The sequence below is a fragment of the Dermacentor albipictus genome, chromosome 7, assembly GCF_038994185.2.
Source record: "Dermacentor albipictus isolate Rhodes 1998 colony chromosome 7, USDA_Dalb.pri_finalv2, whole genome shotgun sequence".
In the NCBI taxonomy this organism is placed as follows: Eukaryota; Metazoa; Arthropoda; class Arachnida; order Ixodida; family Ixodidae; genus Dermacentor; species Dermacentor albipictus.
This window is the reverse complement of record NC_091827.1, coordinates 17,088,141-17,110,138: the sequence shown is the minus strand read 5'-3', so window position 1 is coordinate 17,110,138 and position 21,998 is coordinate 17,088,141. Positions and strand designations below refer to the sequence as shown.

The following is a 21,998-nucleotide window of genomic DNA, read 5'->3' as shown; positions in this document are numbered from 1 at the left end:
TTCCCATTTAGGTGGTCATGCTGCTAATCAAAAAGGCATTTCTTGAGCACCGCTCAAACTTCTCTTTGAGCGGTGCTCGAAAGAGCAGTGCTCTTTCCCTTCTCTTTGAGCACCGCTCAAAGAGAACGGAAAGAGAACAAGCAATGAGGGAAAAGAAGTGCCACCTTTAATCATTATCTTTAGAATTCTTTTTTCTTATTGTTATCTGGAACTACCCCGTTCTTGGCCCATCCATCCGAGTAGGTATGTGCCACTAACATCTAGGCTCTACATGTACACCTTCATCGTCATCAACATCGTCACCAGGGAGGCGTTTACCAGGCGACAAGCATTCTTTTACATGGTTTCGGGGTTCGTCGTATCTATTTCGGTTGCCCTTTTGGAAATCACGTACGTTCCTCAGGTGTTCAGAGAGATGGACCTCCACTGGAGTGGCTTGTACCGTAGTTGAGGGAATCATCATCATCCTTACCATCATTATCATCATTAATCAGCCATAGTGTGCATGCGGCCGCCATTCGTAAAGGGGAAGCGTTCAAACGATGGCGACGTCAGCGGCGGCCACGAAGACGGCAACCAACAGCGATCCTTTAAGCAGCGATGATTTGGACAGCCCGCCCGATACCCGGGCGCAGCAGCGCCACGCGGTGGGGACTACTGTCGAAAGCGCCAGCACTAAGCGAGAGTTCATGCGCACCTTGGACAAGGAGAGCGCTCGAAGTCGCGCTGGTTGCCTCATCGTCGGCTTCGTGCTCTTCGGCGCTCTCACGCTGGCGCTGGTGGTCGGCACGGTGGTCATGTTCCAGTCGGAGTTCTCGGCGAGGCCTCCGCCGACGACGGCTGACCTGTCGAACGTGACGCAAGGCGACAACGACACCTTCAGCAGTACCGAGACGAAAGACGTGGATACCCGTGAGTGTACAACGGTGATCTTGTTACACGCTTCGAACCAGCGTGTTGTATAGGTGGCGAGCTTGCGGGCGGGGAGGCCACGAGCACAGACGCGGCCCGACATAGTTGGGAAGAAGTCTAAATGGTTTCTTCCTGGGTGGCTTCGCAATCTCCGCTTAACTGAGACTTTTTTATGCGGTATTGATGGTGGCGCGTGTTGCAACGTAGTTGGTCCAGGTCAAATTAATTTGATTCAAAGGGGCCTCAAAAGGATGTCGGACGTACCATGTATACTTTTTTAAAAATTTATTCATAACCACCTTACAGCGAGCAGTTCGCGCACCACGCACCAAAGGATGCCACAGGCGCGCCACCATTGAACGCCTGAGTCAGGAACAAGCAGGCATCAGTAGCCGCTGGCTGCTCCAGCAACATTCCGCCGAGAAGCCCGGAATCGCTTAGTACTGTTTCATAATTATCATAGATCCACTGCCTCTGCCGCTTTGGCCAAAGCCTAGTGCCTGAATGGCGGCTGTCTGAGCCGTGCTTGCGGCCGCCATGACCATTGTAAGATAGCCAGCAAACGCGGATCAGAAGACGCTCGATATAGCGCGCGGTGTCAAGTGACCAAATATGGCGGCGCGCATGGGTATGGTGGTGTAAAATGTAAAAGATATATAAATGCATAGCTCAGAAATGACAAAAGACATAAGTTAACGAATCAAAGACAGAACCATAACTCAAAACGTAATGTGAAAAAGTAATATCAGAAATTCACGAAAAGCTGCAGTCTCGAACAGAAGCTTTTTCTATATATGGATAGTTAGCGCTCGCTTCGAGGTCAACATCCGTTCGAGGTCAACATCCGGTCAACTGTCCGTTTCGAGCTGAAAAAGACGTGTCCCTGCGTACACCGACTCGCCAAAGCATGCTCCATATGTCCACCTATAACACTGTAGTTTCTGCTTCTGCAAGGTCAGTGCTTGTTGGCATGCCATCAGTACCACTAGAACACCCAAATATAGAGCAACTAGGGCGGGGCCTGACGCAGGGATGAAGGGGTTCCAGCGGTTTATTTCGGGTTGGCCTCACAATCTCTTCTTATCGTGCCTTTTTATGCGGTACAAACGGTAGCATGTTGCAACGTGACTCGTCAACGTCAAGCTGGGGTGATGGAAAAGGGCCTCATATTATAGTATACACAAACACACACAAAAATGGGCATGGGCATGGCATGGGCAAGAGAAGGCAAGACAAGACAAGACAAGACATGGCAGGAAATGCCATGCCATGGGCATGGCATGGACAAGAAATGGGCATGGGCAGGACATGTAATGATGAGGGAGGATAACCGATGGTCATTAAGGGTTACGGTCTGGATCCCAAGGGAAGGGAAGCGTAGCAGGGGGCGGCAGGAAGTTAGGTGGGCGCATGAGATTAAGAAGTTTGCAGGGACGGCATGCCTACAATTAGTACATGACCGGGGTTGTTGGAGAAGTATGGGAGAGGCCTTTGCCCTGCAGTGGGCGTAACCAGGCTGATGATGATGATGAAACACACACACACACACACAGCGCTATAGCTTTGTGACATAGTGCTCAAGCCCTTCTGTCCTGAATGCTTCGAGCTGCAACGTCACTCAAGATGACGGAATTTTCTATGCCTTAGGAAGGAGAGAAAAATTTCAATGCTAGGTCTTTGGCGTCCCCGTTAGACTGCATGAACTGTCGGTCCTCCACTTGACGTCATAGCTCAGAACACCAAAGCGTATGTAATCTAGTTGGGGAGCAAAATAAAAAAAAATGTTCGTGTACTTATATTAAGGAGCATGATAAGGAGTCACATGTGGTCAAAATAATCGGGAGCACCCCGCTACGGCGCAAGTAATAATCCAACCGGGATCGTAAAACACCGGAATATGGTAATCTAATTGTTGCTTCGACAGGGTCGTACCTGAAACGGTGTTTGGGGAATTAAAGCATGAGGACTATATGATACCGGGAACAAGTCTCGTGGGCACGAAAGGGCGAATTAAGTTGCGTTGCCGTTGTTATACTTGGAGCTAATAAAGTGCAAATAGCGCATGCTTTGTACGCTCCCGAACGTGAACTTGTGCACTCGTGCACTTGCTCTTGCAGGTTTATACGCTCCAGACGTGCAGAACCCCATGTACGACTACACTCTGCAGGAACTCGAGTCCGCCGCAGCCAACGGCGAACACTCGTCGGGCCTGTTCTGCGGCACACAGCCGTGTTTGAATCTGGCTTCGTTCCTCGAAAGACGGTTGGACGACTCGAAGGACCCGTGCCAGAACTTGTACGACCACGTCTGCTCGAGTTGGCAAGCCGAGCACGTCGGCAAGGCCGCGGCGAGGGGCGGCGCTTACTCTGTCGACGACGCGCTGCTCGAGGAATACGAGGAGAGGATCGGGCGGGCACTCCTGGGCGACGCCAACCCGCCACAGCGCAGCCAAGCCCGATTCCTCCACGGCTGTGTTGCTGGAAACCTGACCTCGTCGGACGGCCTCGTGAGAGACGTCCTCTCCAAGCTTGCCGCAGTTCGAGACGCCGACAGTGTCGAACCTTTGGCGGAGGCGTTCTTCCAGATGGCCCGAATCGGTGTGTCGCCGCTTTTTGACTTGTCCATCAACGTGGACAACGACACGGCTAACGTAAAGCTTTTGCCTCTCGTGCCACGTAACGCGGGTGCGTCGACTCAGGCAAACGGAGATGATGGCCGAGGCACCGAAACGGCTGCACACAGGAATGAGAACAGCGAGTTTTTGAAATCTTTGCTGCGTCACGTCTGTCGCGAAGCAGAGAAAACGCTGAAGAGGGCTTGTCTCTGGGCGCTCGCTTCGAACGTGTCGACACCGTGGACCTACAAATGGCTAAAGTCCAACGGATCCGTGTTGTTAACTGCGGCAGCCGCCTCGACGCTGAAACCGTTCTGGATTCCTACAAATCAGAAAGACTCGAAAAACGGGAGCGAAACCCCAGTATTTAGTAACTTTTCGGCACTAAGCAAGAGTGAACGCTTACGCGAATGCCTGAACTTTATGAACAGATACGAAGTCGACACACAGGCGATATCAGGGATGCACATCGTTCCAGCTTCGTTCAAGGATGAGGCCTTAGAATTACTGCACAGCCTGAAGACCAGCCTCGATGCAGCAACAGCACACGGCTTCAACGTTTCTGTGGCCCTCGGTCCTCTAAGGGGGTTCGAGAGAAGCTCTAATGCACACAACTATGCCTTAAGTTCCGTGGTTGAGGACAGCTTTTTCAATGCCTCGAGACTGGAAGGGTTCATGCGGGACTCGACGTGGAAGCAATGGCTTGGGCATTTCGACAGCAACGCCCCGATGCTGGGCTCAACCCTGACGCTGTCCATAGGCTCCTACGTGGTTGTGGTGCCCTTACCAGTATTTGATTTATTTGCACCCCAAGATCAATCCTTACACGTGCTTCGCCTCGCCAGAGTGGGACCTCGCGTCCTAAGAGGAGTTCTTCGTCAAGAACTCGCGAAACACTTAAGGACCTCTCGCATGCAACAGTGCGTTTCCAAACTCTCTGATTCAAAAGTTGTAGCTGATCGCGACGTACCGGACATTGAGGAAATTGCGGCGTTTTACGTGTCGTTTCAAGCGTACCGCCGTCAGGTCGGTGACGGTATGGCTATTCCCGGGTCATCCTTGGATAGCGACGCCTTGTTTTTATACCACTACGTGTTTAATGAGTGCGAAGCGGTGTCGAATTCGACACAAATCGGAAAGCAGTTGACGAATTCGGCTCGTCGACGCCATGTTGCATCAGTCGCGAAGGCATTCGGCAGTTTCGCGTCGGGCAAGTGTCAGCCAATGCCGAAGTCTGGGGGTTGCGACATGGACAATGAACGTTTGCTTTATGGTAATGACACTGAAGATTCCTAAACCGGCGTTGGAAACATTTGTGATCCTTAAGCCGCCCAGTCGAGAACTGTTGCTCTTCTGGTTGTGCGCTGGTTGAGTGATAAAAGTGAAATGCATAACATGTAAAACTATTTAGGGCGATGTAACGGTGAATTTATTTGCATAAGCTACAGTAACGCAACAAAGACTGCTTACAGGCTGATTTCTGGCGTTTTGCAAGCGGGGAACATATTTATTGCGTATACAGTAACACAAATGTACAAAACACATTGCCTCATTATTTGTTAGAAATCGACGAAAATAATTATTTGCCATGGAAGATAAGGCTACCGCAGAAAGATAGAACTGACTCAAAGAAGTCAACAAGATAAGCGTGGGACTTGCAAGTAATTGTTTATTCAAAACTGCCGGCTAATTACGTGGAACGCATGTTTCACATGGCAGGCGACGAGCGTTAGTTAATGTGTTGGATCGTTTCGATTACTTATTGACTTTATTATCTGGTTTGAAAACATGGGTACAGATTGACAGAGAGGAAACGAAGGGAAAAAGAAGACGCAGCTACCACAGCGCCACATTGTTTGCCCATGCTTTAAGGAGGAGAGAAAGGCATCGAAATGCGAGATAGGAAAGAGGGGGAAAAAGAACATGATTAAAGATTCGAAAGATTAAAGAAAAGCAGTGACACAGAATAAGGTATGTCAATAGGAACCAAACAGGGCTTCCTGGCTCATTTTCCACAGCTATAGCTACTTAATTAGGTATTGTGTTTTCTTCGAAACTTCGCTCTACGGCATTAAGTATTGTTCCGGAGGTCAGTGTTTCGACGTCGTCCATCACTTTTCATAAATACGTACATCATTGGGAGTTGCAACCTAATTTCATGAAAGATCATTTCACAACCGCTTGCCTAGAGAGGCCCTCTCGACATGCTGGGATTGATGACTGGCTTCGGCTACAAGTGCACACGTTGTAGGTGGAAAGTATAGCACTCGGCTTCCCATTTTATTTTACATTCTTTTATGAAACACATACTTCTATACAAAATTTCTGCCATCCATTCTTCACATTTCCTCGGTCGTTATCCCAGAGATCTTTTTTTCTTCTTTATCGGCTCTCGAAAAGCTGGCTAACGCCTCTGCACAGCCATTTTATTCCTTTATTATTTGTTTCCTCTGTAATCGCAGGCATAGGTTGCACTTATCTTTAGGTCTTTTCCTACTGGCCTATTCTCTCCTATCCTTCATAGTGGGTTTATGTTATATTTCAGGGTCATCATCACCATCATACTGAAGAAGAAGGCGTGCAGCATAGTGTCAACGCTTCGAAGGCTGCTTTCGCCTGCGACCCGTTTCTTCGAAACCTGCTTGAAAAAAAATTCCGCTCGTCGCAGCAGCGCCGTTTGACCCATCCCGACTGCGAACCATTCCCTTCCGAACGCTGCAAGACTCGCCATGGCCACTGCCATCGATGACGACGAGTTCGACGAGGAACCCATGGCTGCTCCGAGTGCCGGGGTCTCCGCTGCCCCAGATAAGACAACAGCCATGGAGGAAGAGCGCATGCGCGCGGACTTGACCCGCGTGCGAGAGCGCAAAATCGGCATCATCATGGGTGCCGTCCTCATGATCACCTTGACTTTCATCCTGGGCTACATCGGTTTCGCGCTCTTCTTTGGGCCCACTGCTGAATTCTCGTTCACGCCCGCAACCCACCACGATCTGACGACGCCAAACGAGACAGACGGCGACAACGACACAGTCAGGGTTCCCTTGACGCCCTCTGGCGGCCTTCACTACGACTACCACGAGAGGTCGCTGGTCGACGAGGAGAGCGCCGCGAGCGCCGCCAACCTGTTCTGCGGGAGGGCGGAATGTCAGGCGGCCGTTCGCACCCTGGAACGCCAGCTCGACCCGAGCCACGACGCCTGCGGCAACCTGTACGATCACGTCTGTTCCAGGTGGCAGAGCCGGCACAAAAACCTGGCGAGTGAACGCGGTAGGGCCTCTGCCGACGACATCCTTGCCGCTGACTACCAGGACAGGCTAGTCGCTCTTCTGCTGGGCAAAGGACACGCTTTTTCGGAACTGCGTAGCCTCTTTCAAGACTGCGTGGATGGACACTTGGCTACGGAAGAAGACGTGGCGAGCACGCTGGATACCATCATAGTAACGAGCAACGATTCCTCGGCCCAAGCTGTTGCCGAGGTCGTCGCCCGAATGGCCTCCTTGGGCGTGTCTCCGTTTTTCGACGTCGCAGCCAACGTCACAAACGACACGGTGTACCTCACGCTTCTGCCGCTGCGGTTATTCGACGAAGAAAGCTCAAGTCGCGGCGACGTTTCGAGCGCTGATGACGAAGCGGCGCACTCGAGGAGTTCTTCGTCAAAACACGAGGAAGCATCCGCGTTTCTGGATGGCCTCAGACGTCAGCTATGCTCAGAGGTAAAGCAGATGGCAGGCTCTGTCAAGAACTGTGTCCTCACGTCTGCCTCGAGCCTTTCTCCTTGGAATGCTGAATGGTATCGAACAACCGGGCATGATCGCATGTTTAAGAGCGCCATGGCAACGCTTCAGCCCTTCTTAGCGCTCACGAAAGAGTTTTACACGATGTTTGAAGACGACAAGGCCCAATCTTTGTCCGCTATTCCCGACCATTCTAGACGGCGGCAAGCCTGCTTGCGTTTGATAGACAGCTACGACAGTGCTTCGCTCAGCTCGCTGGGAGCTAGTGCCTTTCCTCCTACATTACAGCGAGAAGCGAAAGAAATGTTGCGCGAACTGAATACATCGCTGGTTGAGGCATTTCCTGGCGCACCTTCGATTTCGTTCCGGTTAGGCCTACCACCACCTGCCGCGTTCACGAAGCAGGCGCTGATGCCGAAGTATAGCGGGCACGTTAATGAAAAGTTGTCCACCAGAGGTGACTCCAAGTTAAAGACGCTCCTGCGTGTCGCCACCTGGAGGAAATGGACCGATCTTCGCGACGGAGGGGCTTCCTTAGCGCTTTCGGCGATGCCATCATTCGTGGAAGACTCGTCCACGGTATATGTACCGCTGCCCGTCTTCAGCGTAACCGCGACAAAAGATCCACACTTGCAGAGCCTCAGGCTTGCCAAGATAGGTCCTCGAGTGCTGAAGACTCTCTTCCACAAGAAACTTGCGACCATGCTAAGCGAGTCCAGGTTCTCGAGCTGCATATCGGGGCGCCGGATGAATGGTCGTTCCGTCGTGCCTGGAAGACGCGCTGGCGTCGATGTGGAGGAAGCGGCCGCGTTTTACGTCGCCTTGAGGGCGTACCGTCGGCAAGTCGGAGAAGCGTTGCCGATTCCTGGCTCCCTTCTGAACAGCGACTCACTGTTCCTGCTCTGCTATGTACTTACCAAATGCGAAGTCACCTCAACCGACCACGACGCAACTCGCAATGGATCTTCTCCCAACCGCGGCAGGCGTCAGGTGGAATCGGTTACTGCCGCGTTTCCCAGTGTCCTGTTTGAACAGTGTCAAAAGCCTCTGGAACCTCCCAGCTGCGATGTTGATGAACCGTAGTTACTGGTGGCCGGACTGGGTTTGAATTACTGCAGAGGAGTTGCACTGAGTTTCAAAAAGTAAAAAAAAAAAAACCTTATTTGTTTCGATAAAACAGTGGTCTGTACGTTATGAGCTTTCCTCGCATACACAGTGCCCATGTTCAAACGCGAACAATTACGAAACTATTCCAATTAATTATTTCGTTTCCAGTTTCACCTGAATTTGTAACAGTGGAATGTTTGATGGTGCAAAATGTACAAGTTGGACCACTACATGCTTGAAAACAGCTACCGACTGATTAGGCGGCGCACTTCCATGTAATTACGCGTAAAAGACATTTGTTGATGTTCGCATTTCAGTTTATGAGCGCGATATACAGTACACCGCTAGTGAATTATACAAAAAAAAGCTTTTGTGTCAATTCCGAAAGCTGAAAGATAAAAAAATTCAATTTTATACACGACACGAAGCAGCCACGCGATAGATGACGCAGCATTTATGCACAGCAAGTCCTGCGCTGTTTCGTCTGGTAACTGTTTGAGTAAACGTTCACAGACGTGTGCGAAAACACGAGGTTGCGGGATCGAATCCTGGTTACGGCGGCCACATTTCGATGGAGGTGAAATGCGAGAACACCCGTGTACGTGGATTTAGGTGCACGTTAAAGAACCCCACGTGGTCGAAATTTCCGGAGTCCCTCACCGCTACGGCGTGCCTCATAATCAGAAAGTGGTTTTGGCACGTAAAACCCCATAATTTAATTTTTTTGTTCGAACATTTTGCTCTTGAGAAGAAGAAAGCTATCTTCAATGTCAGCTTTGGGCCGCTGTCCAGGTTCATTGTCATCCTCATCACCATTGTCCACGTCGTCTTTTGTGGAGGTGACGCTCCCCGGTGTTGAGCAAGTGGAGAGACATCGCTTCGTATTTCTATTTCCTATCCTGGACTTCAAATTTTACAGTTGGTTTCATTTAACTTATTTCACTTCAGTATGCTGCAGATTGTCGTGTCAGCCAATCATAGCAGCTAGCGGACTGCAAGAGACCGCGCTCTCCAGGTGTAGTATTAAAGCGGCAGCTTTATAGCTCGCCCACTATGGATGGCCGTCGGCCTAACTCGCACAATAAGAAAGGAAACTGGGCCAGAACATATACATGGCCGCTTACCAAGCACTAAGTATATGCTATAGCATACCACGTTGGCACGGCGGAAGCGCCAACAGCGGGTAAGCGAGGGACCACTCGGGTTGAAGGGGTTAATAACGTTACGAGTTTCGACCATTATGGCGACACATCCGGGACGTGTGCAATTCGGGAAGCAGACGACCTGTTCCATGACAAATCTTGGCGCTCAGGCCCGCTCGACACGCTCCTGGAGCCGTGTCAACTACAGAGACCAATCAGAGCGCAGCAGTTGTTCTCAGCGAGCCGCAGCGAGCTCAGTAAGTGTGCATAGCTACACATCACGGTGGCCGCGATAGCTGCGCTACGCAGCAGGCGTAGCTAAATACATGAAACTGTAGTGCTAGAGTGCCTGCTCCCGCTCATGTGTTTCCATTCTAGCCGTGCTACGTGGTGCCAGCCAGCTTTGTCCTGCACGAGCTTGACCGAGACATAGTAGCCACATCCAAACTATAGCATTTTCAAGCGCTGTCGATAGATCAATACGAAGCGATGTCTACCAAGGCGCGCCAGGACCGAACGGGATTGAGCGAGCGCTGGCGAGAGTACTTGTGGTCTTACCTGACGTTTCGCGCAGTTTGAGGCCATATAGTTGAGTGTTCAAAACTAATTGAAATTAGCGAGGCCCGATGGCTACGACACCGATAAGCAGTGTGGCCAAAGTTTAATTACGACGCGGGCGGGGGCGGCCCGCGCGTGTGCAGACGACAGTCGGCTTCTTCCGGAAGTACGTAGCTCTTATCGAAATTTGAAACGAATATTTTCATTTACTTCCACCCGTTTAGTGAACGGCGTCACTGACTTCGCATAACGTACACATTACGGTAAGATCGAAACGCACAAATCCAGACAGCCTTCTGGATTGATGTCAGCTAGCTAGAGGTCAGTACCAGTCGTCTATGTGAATGACGAAATAAGGCAGTCGCCGGCAGCCTCGAAACGGGTGAGGAGGTTTTGTTTGAAAAGAGAGCGTTTGAAAAAAAAGGTGACCCCGCGCTCCGCTTGCGAGCTCCACGCCCAGCACACGACTGCAAAATTTAGCTGAAATGTTTACAGCCGGTTGTGCTATCTGCGGTATGTACTTTTAACCAAGCCTGAGGGGTAGTTCAGGGGAGGTATATTCTGTAGGAGTCCACCAATACATAGTATGCACGTGACGTCACATCTGCTGCTGTCGCCTGCTTCCGCTACCTTCCGCCATCTTGGGGAACCTTATCAACAGGCGCGCGCCTAGGCCTACAGGTTCCCCAACATTGTGCCGCCGTAAACCGGAAGTCACGGAGTATCCTTGAATGATGTACGTGCATATTATGTGTAGTGGACTGTACATTTCGGCCGCTGCTGATTGGCTGGTGCCGCTCGTCTCCTCCTCGCTCGTACAGCTGCATCCAATCAGCAGCGGCCGAAATGGACAGTCCGCTGGGTGGACTTTTACAGAATACCCCCCCGCCCCGCAGGACTCGTTTAAAAGAAGGCACTCACTACAGTGAGGGGGCCCGTCATAATAGTCTATAACGGCGTTATAACGGGACACCTTGCCGTATAGTTCCTGAAATGAGGGCACGCCTTTTCATTCCATCGCATGCTACGTGCACAGAGTTTTGTCAGTCAGCGGTTGGCCCGAAGCCAGGACCGCACAATCAAAAGCCCAGCGATTTTCCCCGGCGCCATGAAACCATGGATGGAAATGTTAGCTATTACACAGGTTCAGGATCGGCAGCTATAGTTACAAAGTGTTTTGGTTGTAGTGAAGGACCCCCTCACTATAGTCAGTTCCGTAAGCCAAATCTTGGACCGGTCTATTAATTACCAAAGACATTATATCCATCCGCGTCTGACTGTCCAATCCCGTTCCTTCTTTTCTGCTCGTCATTTCATTTACCGAGCTAAAAATGCTGTTTCGGGCCGATACGGCCCATGTGCTTTGGGAATGCCAACGCCATGAGGAAGAGGGACAAGGAGGAAATGGGAGGACAACAGCAGGACTCTCTGAAGGAGAGCGCATCGCTGAGAGATGGCAAGCCGCCCCGCTCAGCGAAGCACCCGAAGATAAGGAGTGGGCCGCGTCCAGCGGGCCAGGGCCGTTGCCGAGGATCTCGGAAGATTATCCTTGGGTGATGGACACCTGGCAGCCTAGCCCCGGGCACAAACATCAATAGCCCTTGGTCAAATGAAGTTTATTCCTATCCTATTACGGTATTATTCTCTGGCCCGCTGAATTCTTGGGTAGCTTTCCTTAGTGGGTACGCGCCATGGCTTGAACTCATCATCATCATTATCATGGGAAAAAAAACGACAGCAGCTACAACGCCTATTTTCACCATGCAACCGCCAAACGAGACTTGAAGACAAGGGAAGTGATCGCTTTCTGCGGGCACGCTCGGTTTTAGCCACTGCAAGCTGTGACGGAAGTCACCGGCAAGCTTCATCGGTTGCATATACGTCAGACACGCGTTTCAAGTTGTCCAAGTGAGCCTTCTACGACCTTGTATACAGAGTTGAAAGCGTGTTTTTTTTTTTCTCAAGAAAGGCTGTAGCACGCCAATACATTGACAGTGCGCGTTTACGCTAAGTGGAAGTGCGAACATCAGAATTGCAAGAGTACCATGAGCACGTCAAAGCATTCCGATAACATCGCCGCGAAGCCTCTACGCAATGAAACATCAACGCACGTCACCGTATGAAACACAAACTCGGTACCAATGAAATGCATTGACCTTTTGCAAAGTTGTAGGTCAAGCCACATACAGCTTGTGTTTAGATCTTTGCGAGCACCTTTGAGCGAAGGACACGACATTCGAGGAACAGTGAAAGAAGAACGTTATCAGGGAGTCACCGACGACAGTCGGTGGGATCGACCGGGTTCTTCTAGAAAACGTAAACAGAGATAAGTACTCAGGAATAACAAGACGCCCTCTCCTTGATTTTGGAAACACCAACGAGTGGTGTTTAAACTGCAATAAGTGTTTAAAGGCTTGTGAAGAAGCAATAGACGATACCGTCCCGCTAGGAGTTACCCAACACGCACTTGCTGTTGCAGCAACGGTCGCACAGAAGGCAACAAAGGTGTGGATGACTGCATTGTAGCCGCGAGCTTGTGGTGATGGGACAGTGAAGAACCAGCCGACAGCGCTCATTGAACGTGCAGCGTAAGTGCTGTGTGCATAGCGCACTAAGTACAGTAAGGGAGAACGAGACAGTTGCCCTGATTTTACTTGGGGGTCAGTGACCGTTGTGGCCGGCCATGGGAGATGAGACGGCAGAAGGTACTGGTGCGGCCGCCAACACCGGGACAGCGGAGACCGGAACAGCGGACACTGGAACTGCCACCGCCCAGGAAGAAGACCCCACGTTCAAGGGGAGCACTATGCACTACTGCATAGGCATCGTCCTCATCGGCCTGTTCGTGTTCCTCGTGTACACCGTGGTCGGCGCACTAGCCAACGTAGAGATAAACTTTGACATTCCCTTCCTGACGAGGGGCAACACGACCACCACGGCGGCGGCGACCAAGGCATCCTCCAATCTGACCGCCAACGGCACGGTCAACGTCAAGCAGGTCGACGACGAGATTGAGATAGTGCAACTGAGGGACGACTACTTTGTGCCAGGCGAAGACGATGAAGAGGAAGTTCGAGTGAATTATGGCAGATAGCGTTGAGTGGATCGCCGTTAATCGCAACTCACAGGGAGCGCTGTTCCCCCCGTCGCCAGTTTCTCCAGCGTCTTCATTTTGAGCCAGCCTTCAACGTGTAAACAACGCTTTTGCACTTTGCCGAGGCGCGCGGGTCTCTTGTTGCTTTGTGACTCCGAAGTATAAAGAATTTAGTCGTTGTTTAGTCATTACAAGGCTTCACCAGGCGAACAAATGCGTCAATAGCCTGCGAAAAATATACTTACTGCATACTGAATACTGTGCGTACTTGAAGTTGTCCTCTGCGTATTTAGCGATGAAACTGCGACATTGTGGCAGCGTAGTTAGCTGCCCTTGGCTGCGGCCGGTGGAAGCTTTTGTGGGAAGGACAAGACGCGGAGTTTCCGTGTCGGCGAATCAACGTTCTTTTGCGGCCACGATGTGGGCAACAGTGATCGGCAAATGCAGCGCGGTGACTGTGGAAGTTTGTTAGCGTCCTTGCGCACAGGACTTGTGACGAGCTAGCGGATGACATCGCGCCCCTATAGCAGGGATACAACAAGCATTTGCTTCGGAGATAACGATTGCTGAGTACTTAGATGACTAAACTTCGTTGAAAGCAGCTAGGCTCTGGACACTCCTGGTGCAGTTCGCATTGCAGAGTAAGGCGTGAAATGAAAGTGCAAGGAACTGGGCCGGTACCCCGCACTGTAAGATTTAGTTTTGTCGCATAAGGTGGTCATTGACCTGTGCTTTCAAAGTGGGCTATAGGGTGGTGTTTATTACAGCTGATGCACTGTAACTGAACTGTGCACAATCATCCGCGAGGCAATTGTGACTGCGTACTTTTTCACCCTAGCTCAACTACGAGTCTATGTGTGGTTTGCGCACCAAGACAGTAAATTCGCATGAACATACCGGGGAATTCACCGGGGGTGTATTTTTCGTGCCAACGCTGTGAATGGACTGAGGTGTGCGCATGGGTGCTTTTCGCACCACCAGCAGACGCGAACTGCGACGTATACGTACACGTACACGTGACCCTCGTGTAAGCACCTAATTTAATCACAAACGAGAAAACGCGCTCAGCATTTCGCCGTGTTCGTAAATTAGCGTACGACCTAATTAAACCGGTCACTTTGGTCGCTTTTACGGACTCGAATAGCTCCATATGTGGAAGCTGACCTTCGAAAACCGTACAGACGCTGGTTCACATTTCTTTGCATTGGGCTTTCTTCTCGCTTTCACTTTAAAATGTTTGCGAATTTGTAAGGGATCTCGTCGCTCACCTTCTCTCAGTGGTATTATTATTGCAGCACTAAACTGTTTCTTTGCATGTTACGTACATCTGCTTTAGAGCGGGACCAGGCTTCCAGAGTGTGTTAGGTTCGTAGAATGACATTATCTAGAGACTGGGCTATCCAATTAAACGGGCTTACACTCTGCACGCGTATAAAGTATCGTCCAGATCTGAATCAATGACACTCGCCTGCAGAAGTATTGCGAAACATGTGCCATCTCGCAAAGCTTACTTCGTTCACCAACTTGCCCAAATTGTTTCAAATATTGAGATAAACGGTGACGTAAACGGTTTTCTTAACTAACCTGGCATGACAGCTACGGCAGGCGTGAATAAACGCAACAAAAGCGTAAAACAGAGGTCCTGGAAGTAAGCTTTGTTTCAATTACGTGCAGCACCAATCACTGCAATCAATTTAGCGCAACTTTACGAAAAAAATCCGAGGACACCTAAGTACTTCTTGTGAGTTGTGGCTGCGAAAAGCATTGATGTCCAATTGACCGCCACTAGGTGGTCTTTCGAGTTACGAACTGCTCGCCGGCAAGCGAGCGCCCTGAGGCTCTTGGCCAATAACGCTTCCTAGATAGCACAAGGTCGGTGCACTTCGACCCGTGTCGTCACGCTACCTTGCCCGACTTCCACAGAACCTAATGGGGACGCTTCCAAGTAAGCCGCGGTGATTTTGACGGTGATCATGCCGCTATGCCGATTTTAATGAAATTTGTTTCATTTGAGAGAAAATGTTAAATTCCAGGGTCTGTTAGTAGCGGAGTTTCTTTTAAGGCCTCAATATCTTAAAATAAATTTTCAGAGATTGGCATGTTTCAAAAATATCAAAGCACCAAGTTTACTCATTCGTAGCTCTTCACCCAGAACAGATATCGCAGTTCTGTAAACTGCATCCGTTGGAGCATCCAAAGTGAATGAATCATATATTTATTGATATTTTAAGTGAATTCATTTCGTTGTTTATAAGGGTTTTGCAAAAGTCCTACCCACGTATTAGTGGTATATTTGAGAGCAATGTATATACATTAATTTTGTTCCCTTAGATGCACTATTAGATACAATTTACAGAATTGTGATAATGCTTTTCATTGGTAAGTATAAAGGTTGTAAGCTTGATAGTTTCGCTGTCTTGAAACTTACTGCTTTCAACCAATTTTATTAAAAAGTTGACGGCCTAAATCAAAAATTTCCTAGCAACAGTCACTAGACCTTAACTTTTATTTCAGGTGCAACAACCTTCATCACCTAAAATACAGCAACAACCTTGCCTGTAGCAGCGCTTACATCTTCAACTCCAATTGAACACTTCTTTCTCTCTCTCTCTCTCTCTCTCTCTCTCTGGGGTTACTGCAATGCACGTGAGCTTTCAATCATTTCGTATTCCCCTTCTTTCTTTCAATCTCTCATGCCCTCTCTCCCGGGCAGGGTAGCCAACCGGAAGTTTGTCTGGTTAACATGCCAGCCTTTCCTTCTTTCTCTTTTATGGGTCATATTTACTGCAGCACCATCAATATGCAATTTCGTTGTCGTAGTGGTCGCAGCCCCTCACATCAGCGACACACGTCCACAGTGGTGGAATAGGCCAAGAATTGATTAGCACGCACACAAGTAAATATGAGAGAATATTTAAACGTTAAAGTTGAGTAAGGGTTCGTTAGAGGGAAAAGTAAATGTTTCGGAGTAGGTGGAATATTCAAATTTAGGAATGAAAGTGAACCACAAATACACTTTTGTAACAAACAAACAGCGTACGTTGCAATTTAGTACACGGGACTGCTTGAAACCTGAGAGAAATTGCTGCAAGGCCAGGAACAATTTCCCGATAGTGCGGCCAATAGTCGAGGCACACAAGGCTACCAAAACAGAAACTGCGAATTTTCGGTAGTGTGCAATGTTTTTCTTAAAGCAAACCCCTTTACCCCTTACCTCCTTACCCCTTTACCCCACTTTGCTGGTGTTGTGTTATCGAGTAGAACACTTGGACAACTGTTCATGTGGGGAGTAATGCGCTGACTCACTCACCATTCCCCCAGAAAGAGCATGTGCCACCGTGACACAATGTGTATAGAAGCCTTGAACGTATGCAAACGTATGTCGTACACTTCTTCGTGCGCTTACGTCAACTTTTTTCACGCGACAAACACAATACATCGCCTTTGGTCCTCGTGACAGAATAACATAAACCGGTGACGAGGCTGTGCTCCTGTCATCTGCTGCTGCTCCTATACCTGGCCGACTTCAACAAGCTGCGCATCATTTAAATTCCAACATTGTTGTTGTTGTTGTTGTTGTTGTTGTTGTTGTTGTTGTTGTTAAGCTGCGTATATATTAGGAGTCCGCTGTCACAGTAAAAGAACGAAACGCTTCTGCAAGGACTCGGGAACGTAAAAGCACGGTCCGCTCGGATGACCACAATCTATTTAAATACGCTTCCAACAACGACATAGAAACCAAAGGTAATGTTGACCTCCGCTCCCGTTGCAGGTTAAAAAAGGAAGAAAAAAAAAGAGAGATGAATATAAAACTTAGTGCAGTGCATTTAACGTTTGCTGTGCTGAGAATCCTTTTAGCCGATCAGCCCCAAACGAGGACGTCGCCATGTGCTGTCACCACGCAGGCCTCGCCGGCTCGCATTAGCCTCGTAGACATTACTTATGGCTTTTAGAGCCCGCTGCACTTTTGGGTATGCACTAAATACGCGCTTGAAATGAAAGAGCTTCGCGCGCGAGAGCCGGCCAAGTGGTTTCGGGTTTCGGCGGGGGCGATTTCGCACGCAGAACCCGATCCCGGCGCAAACGACCAAATGCGTCCCCAGGGGTAAAGAGGCGGGCGGGCGGGCGGGCTGTGTTGGCGTGTGTCACAGTAGAAGGGGGGCCGTGATTGACAGCAGTGGGCGAAAGACGCCCGGTCGTGTCACTCCAATACCAGAAGGCACCGAGTGCAGAGAGTTCAGAAACGTGCGAGATGACGAGAAAAAAAAGTTTGCGAGAATGACAGTGTAGCAAAGAGCGTGGTCTCTCCGGGAAATGACTGCGTGAGAGGTTTCTGCCATACGTGCACGAAAAACACTGGCACTGCGTGGGCAATTAGGCGCCCTGTACTATTTCTATAAAAAATGAAAAGAAAGGAATGGGGGGGGGGGGGGGGGGGCTTATTTATTCAGTGGTTCTGTGCCACGTATTCGACGCACCCGACTAAATACAGTTCACCTTAGGTCATGCATATCTTTTTTTTTCAATTTCACATTCTTTTTCCAGCTCTATTGAGCTGAGCAATCGTCTAGAAGTTTTTGTGCATGGCATACCTCTTGGCTAGTTTGTAAAGTATATCCATATTGTATAACTGATTATTATGCTCTTTGTTCTTGTTCCAGAGACTATAGCAAAACCTGCATTCTCTGTCGCATGTGTGCTTGTACTTAGTACTCACTCCTGCTATGCGCAGCTATATGCAAGGTTACAGTATTCGTATATAAAAAAATCAATGACGCCTGCATAGGTTATGAGGAGGAAAACTATTTTCCTCAGATGCTATAATTCTTTGAATTGCTAGCTCCTTTCTTTTGTCAGGCGGCGTGAGGTGGTCGTAAGCCCTTGATTTTCGGCGATCTCCAAAGCCCAGTTGACGGTCCGCAGCTGGACTGTGGGATCAGAGCTGGACGACGCTACCTCCCAGTCCGAGGTGTTATTAAGTTGGAGTTAGGCCCTAGGCTTAAGCGCGGGGCAGTTGCTCAATTTATGTGTCAAGTCCGCCTTATGAGCGTCGCAGCTTTTTGCATTTAGGTAAGAAGCAGCCCGGATATATCAGTGAATATTTGTAAGGGTTGGCAAATAAGCCAGTCCGCAGCTGTCTCCAGATGATATGTTGCAGTTCATCCAACTATTTATGCGGAGGGGAGGGGGGGTATCTTTTGTCTACCTCCGCGGTAGTGCACAGCGATTTCGTGGAACGTCACCACGCGATCCCTAGCTGAACCCAGGTCGAGACCTCCCACCACCCTGCTGACGAAACCTGGGGCATAATTGTAGGCAGCCTCATTTCCTGGGTGCGAGCAATGTGCCGGGACCCAGATGATGCGGCTCTGGCGATCAGGTGGTGGATATTTGTGGTGGATATATGGCCAGTTTAGGGATTGTGCCACTGGCGAAGTTTCTAACTGCAGCTTTAGAATCGCTAAAAATTATTTTCGCGGTGGTGCCATGTATAGCGAGAGCTATAGCTGCCTCTTCTGCTTCCTCTACATGCATGCAACTAACTATTGCTGCAGAGTGGGCCTGCCTTTAATAGTTGACTTTGCCTAGAGAGAAGGAATCTCGACTTGGGTATTCCTCAATACACGGACTATATCCTACAGGCCAGAGTAGCGCTTATGTAGAACTTTAGCTCTCGCTCTCCTCCTGTTATTGTGATGTTCTTGTGATGTTCAGGATGAACGTTTTTTTGGTATTGGGTGTATCCTTTAATTTCTGTGGTGTATTAGTGGGAGTTTACATACTGAGGTGTGCGTGGATCCATAACAGATACCCTCATCCTCCAGTATGTGTCTTCCTACTTCAGTTTTGGATAGCCTCTGCAGCTGAGCTAGTTTCTATGACTCGGCCAGCTCCTCTAATGCGTCGTATTTCCGAAGTTAATCGGTCATTGGGATTCGCGTTGTCCTGGGATTGTCTGCGCACCCACGAGATGTCGCTACAGAGTTTGCACTATCAGCGTTGACACGGAAGTGCTACGAAAGAACGAAACATAAGGAACCAAAGCGAGAAGACGCATTGCACGGCATCAACCTAATTGTCATCGCGTGAAGCACAGCTAACCTGCGAATTATGTAAAGCTAATGTGAATGATATGAACCATATCTTAAGGACACCGCAAAGAGCTCTTATGATCAGTTATTGCCGGTGAAAATTTTTCGGACTGTACACAGACTCTGCTTTTTGCGATAGTAATTGGTCTTCGCGTAGTCTCTTGTTTTCTAGGGCATGTCACTGTGGACGGACGGACGGACGGACGGACGGACCGAACAACCGACCGACCGACCGACCGACCGACCGACCGACCGACCGACCGACCGACCGACCGACCGACCGACCGACCGACCGACCGACCGACCGACCGACCGACCGACCGACCGACCGACCGACCGACCGACCGACCGACCGACCGACAGTTACGTTTAAGATCTGCAAAATGCCACCAATTTCACCGGATTAATCCTTCGCGTACACCAACTACTTCAGGCTGAAGCATGTCGCAGCATATAACAAACTCCTCCACCACACCCCTCTTGTTTCAGCCAAGTATAGCAGAACACATCGCAATCGCTAAATGCGTCTTTCGTCGTAATACGCGAGTGCGCTGCGATCACTCTTGTCCTATTTCAACACCACGGCTAAATATACCTCATTTCGCGGACCTAAATCAAGTACCGTGCATGCTCCACCTCATCCCTCTACTCCCCCCCGCCGTCGCTTTCCGCGTCCTTTGCAAATCGCATAAAAACGAAAACCGAAACACGACAACGCTGAATTCGCCACGCTACGTACTGCGCGCACGGAGCGCCACTGCTTTAATGCATGCGAGCCGAGCACCGCACTTTTTCTTTCGTCTGACGGTGAAACTAAAATAACGGGATCGCGCGGAGAAACCATTAACCATCCTGCCCCGTGGACAAGCAATTTACATCCCTCGTTCCCTTCTTGCATGCCTGACGTTGTGTGTCCGCGCGCTCGCGGCTTCTTTGTTTCGCCATTCCGAATTTCGTCACGAGCATATCCTTACTCTCGCCATGTTCTTTCTCTCTTTTTCTTATTTCTTTCTTTCTTTCTTTTTTTATTTTTATAATATCGCTAAATCGACTTCCCGCACGTGCGCCTAAATGCGGGGGCGATGGCGTGTGTCCGCCGGTTGGAGCATTAAAAAAAATGCGAGAAATTCCCCGGGACGCGAGAGCTTACTCACTTCACATTTCTTTATTTTGTTTTTTTTTTCTTTTTCTCTCTCTCTTTTTTTTTCTTCTAGTGCGAGCTATGCCATCGCGTGAGTTGCCGTTCGCGCACATCCATTATGGGAAGCGCGCGGTTCGACTTCGTATCTCCTCTTCAACGCCGACGCGTATTTCGCTTCCCCGCCGGAGGCCACGGTACATGTAACGGTCTCTTAAGTATGTAGCGCGCCGCGTCAAGGACTGACGATTTTAACTGCGAACTGTTGTTAGGCGTTACGAAACGAGAACCTTGTGTTCGTTCTTTTCTTCTTTTTTTCCCCTTCTTTCGGCACGTTCTCGTTCTGAGTAACGTGGCATATATAGGATAAAAGAAAGCATAATTAACGCTGTTGCGCGAAGCGACGAAGAGACAGGACTTCAAGGAGCGAGGAAAACAACACACGACACCTGAAATGCGCGCGGGTGTCGTGCCCTGTTTTTCTTGCTTTCTCGCTTAAGTCATCCGTTCCTTCGTCGCTTTGCCCAACAGTGTTAATTACGTCGAGCCAACAAGTCCACTGCGAAATTTTCATCCAAAAGAAAGGCGTACACCGACCAAATAAAACTTTAAAAGGCAAGGCGTTTCGGCTTCCATGTGGAAGCCTTGTTCACAACGGGGCAAAAAAAAAAAAATGTCGAAGTGCCTGTTTAGGTATGTTTTAGCATGTAACAAGAAGTGCGCGTAAAATGGGGGGGGGGGGCGCAAGATAGGTTCCTTCGTTTGAATTGAGCGGTGTCCTGTTGACGTCTCGAGGGACTGAAGGTGCAGAAATGACTTCCAGTTTCTTTCCTCGCCGATTATACCAGAGTTAGTCTAATCTATATTGTGCTCACTCGTTGATGCATACTCTGCCAAAGCATTCCACGCCACTCGTAAATAACTTCCATTAGTGAGTAACACGTGAAACAAGCTCACAGAACGTCGCCGTAAATTGCGGGTTCAGTACGCACGCTTTAACATACAACGCTCAACGAAATGACATGGCCAAAGAAAAATTCCTGCCCAGTGCATCTCACTATCACTGTCAACGCAGCGCACTCCTGAAGTAATGAGCAATTATCGACGCAAGACGTGCTCCCCCAGCTGAAGGAGGAGGTGCTCAGGAACGTCCCACGAAACAGCGAACACGTCATCATGGCACTGGACATTAAAGGAGCCTTCGACAATGTCAGCCACGAAGCCATACTCACAGGAATGGATAGCCTGAACTGTGGCAGAAGGATTCATGGCTACGTCAAGGCCTTCCTCTCTAACCGGACAGCAATAATCGGCCTGGGAGCAGTTTTGCGCCACTGTCCCTGTAGAACTGGGGTTGAGCATATCTGACTTCGAATTAACTACGGCGCGTTTGCATATGCTTGTTCTTCAGGCGTAAGATTTTCATTTTCGTAGCCAGCTAGAACAGGGCACCTTCTCATTTTTTTTATCATTAAATTGTTGTCATGCGACGCGACTCACCTCTGAAAGCGCTAACTTGCACTACTGAAACTTGGCAAGGGTGGTACGCGAGAATTCGAAGCGTGCGCCCACGGTCTAATCGAGCAACGTACTGCTCTGCT

General features: G+C 49.5%; 1 protein-coding gene across 1 annotated transcript; it reads left to right on the top strand.

Moving 5' to 3' along the window:
• Positions 1 to 500: 500 nt before the first annotated feature.
• Positions 501 to 5,003, top strand: LOC139047333 (uncharacterized). Its single transcript, XM_070521152.1, has 2 exons — positions 501 to 912; positions 3,030 to 5,003. The coding sequence occupies exons 1-2, from the start codon at positions 543 to 545 to the stop codon at positions 4,820 to 4,822; spliced, it is 2,163 nt and encodes a 720-aa protein (XP_070377253.1). The 5' UTR covers positions 501 to 542; the 3' UTR covers positions 4,823 to 5,003.
• Positions 5,004 to 21,998: the final 16,995 nt, after the last annotated feature.